The 10,040-nt window shown below is 42.2% G+C and overlaps 1 protein-coding gene across 1 annotated transcript in view; it reads right to left on the bottom strand.

Annotated features, from left to right (window-relative positions):
• Window positions 1–7,972: 7,972 nt before the first annotated feature.
• LOC123762430 (otolith matrix protein OMM-64-like) overlaps window positions 7,973–10,040 on the bottom strand; it is a 13,491-nt gene continuing 11,423 nt past the window's right edge. Inside the window, exon 5 of the mRNA XM_069327548.1 lies at window positions 7,973–8,732. Within this exon, the coding sequence (XP_069183649.1) occupies window positions 7,973–8,732 (760 nt within the window). The remainder of the gene's footprint in view (window positions 8,733–10,040) is intronic.

Here is a 10,040-nt window from a genome sequence, read left to right as displayed (position 1 = left end):
GCGTCATTATCTCCATGAACTATCTGCGTTGCCGTTCTTGCTTCACTTCAGTAGTAGATCGTGAAGGAACTTTCAACGTTTTTAAACAGTCACATCCCTGCCGATTCCCCCCCCCCCCCACCACCACTTAGCTTCAGTAAAGACCATTGTGCCTAATTACAAACGGGGTACTGGTTTATTGACTTCCTATTGGTCGTTAGCCGTGTTGACTAACGGGTCGGACAGCCAGTCACATTCCACCTGAGAAAATTCTACTGGCTTTCTGTATTTCAAGCTTAGTAGGTTTTGTCTCCCTTGGGTTGGACGGTAGAGCGACGGTCTCGCTTCATACAGGTCGGCGTTCAATCCCCGACCGTCCAAGTGGTTGGGCACCATTCCTCCCCCCACCTGTCCTTATCCTGATCCCCTGATCTCCTAATCCTTATCCTGATCCCTTCCAAGTGCTGTATAGTCTTAATGGTTTGGCGCTTTCCTATAATAATTCACTCACTCCCTTCCCACCACTCACGGTAAACATCACCCTATTACTTTTCCCTAGGACACAATCTCCCAACTGCTTTACAACCAGCTCCCGATTTACTAGTTGATGAACAGGACCGAACAGCCCAATCATCCTTCCTTGTCAGGTCGATAGGTGAGTGAACCACAGACTAAATCACCTGCTATTCCTTTAGGTCCTATTTTTTAGAATATGGTTTGTTTTGGTCACTTGTTTGGGTGTTTGTGAGTGTTTTTCTTTTGTGGTCGCTTGTTTTTTAGTGCTTGTTTTTGAGTGCTTGTTTTGAGTGCTTGTTTTGGTTACCCCACTACACTGGGTGTTGACAAAGGCCCAGATCGGCCGAAACGTTCATCTCTCTTTTCCATTTCTCTGTGGATTTTCCGCATATATATATATGCGAACAAGCCTGAATGGTCCCCAGGACTATATGCGACTGAAAACTCACACCCCAGAAGTGACTCGAACCCATACTCCCAGGAGCAATGCAACTTGTATCTACAGGACGCCTTAATCCGCTTGACCATCACGACCGGACAAAAGGAAGTGATAGCCGAAGCTATTTGAACCACGTCCCTGCCGGCACTCGGATGGTAATCTTGGGCATAGCATTTTATCAAATCACCTCATTCTTTGGGTTATATATATATATATATATATATATATATATATATATATATATATATATATATATATATATATATATATATATATATATATATCAGTAATAACTTATCAAGTTAAGAGAGGCAAATACTTCATTCTATCGTCATAGAAAGAACAACTTCGAGGAAGCAGTGAACAACGAAATAACAACAACAAATATGGAGGCACGAAACCCAACTTTCATCCCTGTGCAAATAACAGCTACAATGAACGTGAAGACAAATGCGCAGAAACAAAGGTAAAAACAGGAGCAGGGAAGAAGGCGCAAGTGCTGGAGAGTTATACTGCTCCACCAGCTGAGAGGCGAAGGAGGGGAGGAGGAGGAGGGTCACATACAACTCTTGTCAAATGCGAAGATGTGTTGCCAGGAGGGATGGTAGGAAGAGAGAGGGAGGGGGGGGTTGGGCTTAGAATTGAGAGCCAGCTGAGGTTAGGATATGCTGGCAGCGTCTGTCCTTTCAATTATTACATCTAGATTCACCGCCTCTTCCCCTCTCTCCCTCCATCATTCCCCCACTCAACCATGCGCTGACGGGAGAGTCCGTGGTGCTTCTCCTCACCTACAACACGAACACCCATCTCTCAGAGCTCCACACCGACACCAGCGTCCCCACACTGACTACACCACCGGCGACCAGTGCCAACACCAATCTGCCACACCCAAGACAACACCTACACCGCCCCCCCCCCCCTACGGATAATAGCCACACCCACCGCCACACCATGACAACAAAGATCCCGCCTCAGGGTCTGGATTCACGAAGCAGTTACGCAAGTACTTACAAACGTATACATTTTTCCTCAATCTCTGACGGCTTTGGTTACATTAATTAAACAGTTTACAAGAATGAAAACTTCCCAATCAACTATTGTTATTGTTATAAACAGCCTCCTGGTGCTTCGGAGTTCATTAACTGCTTAATAATTGTAAACAAAGCCGCCAAAGATTATGAAAAGATGTACAGGTTCGTAAGTGCTTGCGTAACTGCTTCGTGAATCTGGCCCCTGATCTTTTGCGTTTTCCGTCTCCAATACTTTCTTCTATATTACCGTGAGATTGTATATTTGTCCTGCTACCACAACCACCACCAAAACTACCACACACCAACCGCTACCTCCCAAACTCACTACGAACGATCAGGCATATTAGTATATTAACATATCAGACAGTGATATATCTGTGGTTAATGAAGAAACCTGCAGGAGACTTACAGATGATTGATGACAGTTAATGGCTACCCACACAAACCTCTCATTCCTCGTGATTATAAAAGTCTTTTATGAAACCGATTGTGAATTGATAAATACGTGTCAAAGACGCAACTCTATATATATATATATATATATATATATATATATATATATATATATATATATATATATATATATATATATATATATATATATATATATATATATTATGTGTACTCACCTAGTTGCGGAGGTTGAGCTCTGGCTCTTTGGTCCCGCCTCTCAACTATCAATGTGTGCGTGTGTGTGTGTTTATCTAATTGTGCTTGAGGGGGTGAACCTTTAGCTCTTCCATCCCGCCTCGAAGCCTTAAATTCAAACTATTGGTACTGAATCCTGATGAGTGGACTCTTTACACCAATCCGCGTCATCACTTCCTACCACATTTCATTACTTCAGAATTCTCACCAAGAAAAAGGTATGGCTAATGTTTCTTTTGCTCACTTGTCCGTCTACCACCCATGCACAAAAAATAATCTCAGAATTTTATATGTGGTAATCATGTCTCTCCTATCCTCTTCATCGAAACTCATACCTCTGTGTTCTGGGACTAATTTAGATGGCATGCCTCAGGAATTCTCTTACTTCCTTTTTTGTTTGAGAAAACAGGACTCCTCGCCGGTACCACATATTCCAAATCTGTGTGTGTGTGTGTAAGTGTAAATGAAAAATAAATCGAGACATAAGGATGGGCATAAGACACAAAGAAATTCAAAGGGTAAAAACCAAGAGTCAAACAAGAAAAGAAAACCAGAGAAGAAGAGACAGAATCAAACAAGAATCATAATGAGAGACAGATGGTGGTTGGGAATGGTGCCCGACCGTCCATGTGGTTGGGCACCATTCCTTCCCCCCCCCCCCCCCGTCCCATCCCAAATCCATATCCTGATCCCTTCCAAGTGCTATATAGTCGGAATGGCTTGGCGCTTTCCCCTGATAGTTCCCTTCCCTCTCAAGGGGTTCAGCAATAGGCACTCCAAGATGGAGATAAACTCGGGATATTATAATTATTCTCGCGCATTTATCACTCATTTAAACCAGCTGCAAGCGTCAAATATTCAGCAGCTGGCGAGGGGAGCCAGCTTTAGATGGCACTGGACGTCTGAGCAGAGGCAGGGGGGGGGGTGAGTGAGAGGGGGTCACTGGGGATATGGTCTGGGATGACGGGAAGGGAGGAGGGATGGGATAGGAAGGGGTCACCGGAATAGCTGGTGGTTAGGGTGTATGGGTGAAATAGGGGATGGCCAGGAACGGGTCTGGTCGGGCAATGTGTCAGATCAGAAATGAATCAGATCAAGTCAGGTCATGATAAGGGTCAGGTCAAGATGTGTGTGGGGGTCAGGTCAAGATGTGTGTGGGGGGTCAGGTCAAGATGTGTGTGGGGGTCAGGTCAAGACGTGTGTGGGGGGTCAGGTCAAGATGTGTGTGGGGGTCAGGTCAAGACGTGTGTGGGGGGTCAGGTCAAGATGTGTGTGGGGGTCAGGTCAAGACGTGTGTGGGGGTCAGATCAAGACGTGTGTGGGGATCAGATCAAGACGTGTGTGGGGATCAGATCAAGACGTGTGTGGGGGTCAGGTCAAGACGAGACAAGGTAAGGACAAAGTATAGTTAAAGTCCGGAAGACTGAGGTGGAGAAGAGTCCAGATCCACAATAAATGCCTTAACGACTGACGACAAATTCGCTAACATTGTTGTTGGTCAAATAAATCCCTAAAGCTCAATATTTGATACATTTGTTGCTGCTGCTGTTGCTGCTTCTGTTGTTGTTACTGATGCTGTTGTTGTCAGTCACTATATTCACAATCCCCCACTCACTGACAACAGGCTTTGGTGCCTTAGTAATCCTCCTCGGCTTCAGTTTTAGAAATAATCCTCATTCGATATTATGTTATCTGTGATATTACTGTACAGCGTTTTCTTAATTTTTTCTTGTCATAATAAAGATAACAACAAAGGATTATTGGTTCATGGGAAGTTGCTTCTTGCAGGGTCGGCGTTCGATCCTCACTGGCACAAAAGGTTGTGAACCTTTCCTTCACGTCCTCCTCAAACCCCCAGCTCCCCAGCTCCTGGTCTGTGAACGTATCCCAGCTCTGAGAGAGAGAGAGAGAGAGAGAGAGAGAGAGAGAGAGAGAGAGAGAGAGAGAGAGAGAGAGAGAGAGAGAGAGAGAGAGAGAGAGAGATAAAATGGACCATAATATCAATCCATTCACCGCAGTGCAGTTTCCCTCTCCTCCCCCAACACACACACACACACACACACACACACACACACACACACACACAGGTCGTAGAAGCAAATTCCATTCATAATTTTACTAGTGGATATGACAGGGCAATAAGTCAGAAGTCATTGCATTAGACAATGCAATGACTAAAGCAATGACTGCTAGAAAAAACGGCGTCCAAGAGCTAAGGCTTGATCCGACAGACTCAAATGAGTACACACACACACACACACACACGCACACACACACACACACACACACACACACACACACACACACACACACACACACACACACACTCACACACACTTCTTCAGAGATATTAGAAAGAACTTTTTTAGTGTTAGAGTGGTGGACAAATGGAATGCATTAGGAAGAGATGTGGTGGAGGCTGACTCCATACACAGTTTCAAGTGTAGATATGATAAGAGCCCGATAGGCTCAGGAATCTGTACACCTGTTGATTGACGGTTGAGAGGCGGGACCAAAGAGCCAGAGCTCAACCCCCGCAAACACAACTAGGTGAGTACACACACACACACACACACACACACACACACACACACACACACACACACACACACACACACACACACACACACACACACACACACACAGCTTGCACAAAAAACTATAAAATCTATTAAAATCATCACAGCACAAAAGCTACCTCCCCCCCCCCCATTCAGCCCTACTGTAAACAAACGTATTAAATATGATTAAACGAAAATTTCCAACATTTACGTCTGATAAGCAAGAAGAGCAGAGGGAACAGCATCAAAAACAGTAACAACATTGCAAGAACAAGAAGAACAACAACAACCTCAAAAACAACCCTGTTACTAACAACAGTATTAACACCCGCAACACAAATGCCCCCATTACCCCCCACACAACCAATACCACAACAGGCAACACCACCAACAGCCAACACCACAACTACAACCAACACTGTCACCAGAGACCAACACAACAGCACCAGCTCCCACACAACTACTAACCCCCCCCACCCACCACCACCACAACACTAACCCCACACCACCACCACAACCACAACCCCACTCCACCACCACAACCCTAACCCTACACCACCACAACCACAACCCCACTCCACCACCACCACCACCACAACCCTAGCCCCACACCCACCATCACAAACACAACCCCATTCCACCACCACCACCACCACCACCACCACAACCCCACTCCACCACCACCACCCCCCACCCCCAACCAGCTGGAGCATGTGTGTGTGTGTGTGTGTGTTGTGCCATTTTGATGTGCCATAAATAATTGATAGCGAGTATGGGGATGAAAGCATTAGTCCGGTCATTGGCAGCAAAACAACGCCGGCCGGGTAAGAGGCTTTTTCCCGGAAATATTGGCTTAGGACGGTAGCAAAATGGAATAATTGTGCTCACTCTCATAAGCGCTTCAAGGCTAGCGAAATCAAATGGCAAATTCGGATGTAATGTTCCATTTTTTTCCAACCCTCTCCCTTAAGTTAAAAACAAAATGGATGTTCACTGTGAGGCGTACTCGCCTGACCAAACAGTTTTTAACTATCAGGAGATTACAGAACTGAGTTTCAGCTCCTGGGCGCCGAATTTCCAACGTCTCCCGATCCTCTTGTTTCTTGTCATATCTGTTGTTTTGTTCAAACAACAGAGGTAGTCCCTACTACCCCCCACCTTCTGCTTGATTATTCTACCCTGATACCCTTAAGTATCTTATATGTCTGGATCATATCCCCCTCTCTTTGGTAAGTCTGAATCAAGCCCCCATCCCCTATGTTTTTTCTTAGTGTTCAACTAAGAAAAAAGCCTATTTTTCTTCCATTAACTAGCTCATGCAAACGAACAGAAAGAAATTATGAAATAGTAAATGTTGATAAGGTTAGATAATTATATCATGATAGAGCTAAGCCTGTATGATAACATATCACCTGGAAACAATAGTTTGTGAGGATATACTAAAGCTGGGATATGATAGCCTCAGAACTGGGACATGAGGACGGACTAAGAAATAGAATATGGGGCACTAAGAGCTAGGATACGAGGACAGATTTTGAGTTGGGATATAAGGATAAAGCAATACCTGAAATATGAGGATAATCTAAGAGCCGGGACATGAGGACAGACTTGGAGCTGGGACATGAAGACAGACATGTCTATCGGAGATCACAGTGACAGACATTACCACACTGTTATATCTATTAATACAGCCAAAGGGTCTGGTAGATATATCAGTAAAAATGAGATGGAAGTATATATATATATATATATATATATATATATATATATATATATATATATATATATAAAGAGAGAGAGAGAGAGAGAGAGAGAGAGAGAGAGAGAGAGAGAGAGAGAGAGAGAGAGAGAGAGAGAGAGAGAGAGAGAGAGAGAGAGAGAGTTATGTCATTATAAAATCAACGAGACAAGGAAAACAAGGCGATTAAAGAGACATAGATAAGAAAGACAAAGAAACAAATAGATCAATAGGCAATGTTAACAATATTCAAACATAATAACAAAAAAACAATGGACGATTATTTCTAAGAAGACATAAACTGATTAATTTTAATTCACATATTTGTTTAATACAATTTTATATAAAAACGTGAATTTTCGTATCACGAATTCCATTGAGTATTTGTTGCCTAATAGTAAATCATTAAATACCAAATTACACATGGTAAGTAATTATCAAATTACTAATGGTTGCCCTAAATAATAATAATAATAATAATAATAATAATAATAATAATAATATTATTATTATTATTATTAATATTTTACTCCTAATAATGATAATAATATTTTACTACCACCACTACTACTACTACTAATAATAATAATAATAATAATAATAATAATAATAATAATAAATATAATTTTATTACCTCTACATCCCCATCGTTCTCTCAGTATGTATAACCAGTCAGTTATACATGCAAAGGTGGGGGGGGGAGGGATATAATGAATTAATTCTTACATTTAATATTAATATCATTTATATATACAATGGTTACTCATAAACTATTAAGTAAACATTCAAGTAAACAAATTCGCTAACTCCAAAGCAATCAAATTGCAAATGGTAAGTCGTAAATTATTTTATCAATATTATTAAGTTCTAAGTTATTAAATATCAAACGTTAAGTTCTTAACAATTAAATAAATTATGGAGAGTTCTAAACTATAAAATAAATAATAAGGTCCTAAATTATTGAGTGAATTAATTTAAGTCTCGAATGGCAAAAAGGCATAAATAAGTTACAATTAGGAATTAATTCCTTGCCAAGATTAATAAAAAAAATTAATACCATCTAAAAATCATTGAATTCTGTCGAGAGTCTGAATGAAAATTTGTACAAAGTTCTGGAATGTTTTCCCTGTTTATCCTTCAGTTGTGTTTCCTGTTTATCCTTTAGTTGTGTTTCCTGTTTATCCTTTAGTTGTGTTTCCTGTTTATCCTTTAGTTGTGTTTCCTGTTTATCCTTCAGTTGTGTTTCCTGTTTATCCTTTAGTTGTGTTTCCTGTTTGTCCTTTAGTTGTGTTTCCTGTTTATCCTTTAGTTGTGTTTCCTGTTTATCCTTTAGTTGTGTTTCCTGTTTATCCTTTAGTTGTGTTTCCTGTTTATCCTTCAGTTGTGTTTCCTGTTTATCCTTTAGTTGTGTTTCCTGTTTGTCCTTTAGTTGTGTTTCCTGTTTATCCTTTAGTTGTGTTTCCTGTTTATCCTTTAGTTGTGTTTCCTGTTTATCCTTTAGTTGTGTTTCCTGTTTATCCTTCAGTTGTGTTTCCTGTTTATCCTTTAGTTGTGTTTCCTGTTTATCCTTTAGTTGTGTTTCCTGTTTATCCTTTAGTTGTGTTTCCTGTTTATCCTTTAGTTGTGTTTCCTGTTTATCCTTTAGTTGTGTTTCCTGTTTATCCTTTAGTTGTGTTTCCTGTTTATCCTTTAGTTGTGTTTCCTGTTTATCCTTTAGTTGTGTTTCCTGTTTGTCCTTTAGTTGTGTTTCCTGTTTATCCTTTAGTTGTGTTTCCTGTTTATCCTTTAGTTGTGTTTCCTGTTTATCCTTTAGTTGTTTCCTGTTTATCCTTCAGTTGTTTTCTGTTTAATCCTTAACCCTTTCTCCTGTTTTTACTTCAGTTGTGTTTCATACTGATGTTTGGGTTCGTGTAAACCTGCGCTAGGATACTGTTGCAGAAGCGGCGACTTTGCAGGAGTCTGGGCGCCTCTGAGAACGCTGCCGTGCGCGGGTCCCCGTCTGCAACACCGACACCTTTGCAACCCAAAGAATAGCACGAAAAACAACTGTTTGCTCGCATGTTCAAAATCGAACTGTTGCAGCAAACAATGTTCCCTTCCCTCATTTCATTTTAATGTTCACGTTTTGTAATATTAATTGTGTAGAGGGCACAGGAAAACTTAACACACTCCAAGGCTTAGTGTAGGATCGCTCCTACACTAAGGATTGCATATTTAAGCCTTGGACAGGTTAGGTTAAATTTCTAAGTTAGCTTTAGTACGTCATTTGGGTTAATTTAATAACACAAAACGTGAACTTTATGGGGAGTCCGACCGTTCATTTTTGTATGTCTGTCCAAATATTTGCCTTAATTACTACCATTGACAGACAACACGACAGAATAAGACGGAGAATAAACAAATTCAAAGAAGGAGAGCAGTGTAAAGTCGAGTGCGCACCTTCCCGCCAAAAAATCCGAGCATCAGCGGCGAGCGTAAAATCGAATCGAAGTCTACAACCTGTTCTGGCCGCGATCAAATACCCCGCCAGTAGGATTATCAACTTACTAAGCATTATGTAATAATCTTTTACAAACACTGCCTTTCATGGGGTACGCGCCACCCTTCCAGAATTCTTCGGTCTTGAGCGTAGAGGGCTGGAGGCTGGCGAGCGAAGCCGAGAGGCAGAGAACCCTAAATAATGCGCTCCATATGTCATTTGATGCTGTAATACACAGTTAATCCACTCCTGCCTTCCCCTCCCCTCCCTCTTCCCCTTCCATCTAGCCCTGGCCTTTTGTCGCCACAATTGTGAGTCTCCGCTTAACTGGATCAAGCTCTCAGGGGCCCTTGATGCCCTGTAGGGTCAAGACGCCGCTCAAGACGCCATGGCTGCTAAAACCCTAGCCAACCTCTGCTAAGTGGCAGACAGACGCGAGCGAATGCCGTAAAAGCGGGGCCCGGCAGAGTTTAAGAAGCGTCCAACAAAAGCGGCGTCCGCTGCACGCCGGGATCCCCTCTACCATCCCGCCAGATCCCAAACAAATCGTCGCCAACTCTCCAGGAAGGGAATTTGATCCGACAACCCGCCATCTGTTCCGATTGCCTTTTGTCCGCCCATTATGACCCATTACAGGGGGCGCGACGGC

This window comes from Procambarus clarkii, chromosome 2 (assembly GCF_040958095.1).
Source record: "Procambarus clarkii isolate CNS0578487 chromosome 2, FALCON_Pclarkii_2.0, whole genome shotgun sequence".
NCBI classification, from domain to species: Eukaryota; Metazoa; Arthropoda; class Malacostraca; order Decapoda; family Cambaridae; genus Procambarus; species Procambarus clarkii.
Note: the sequence above shows the minus strand (reverse complement) of the source record. Positions and strands in the feature narration are given on the sequence as shown.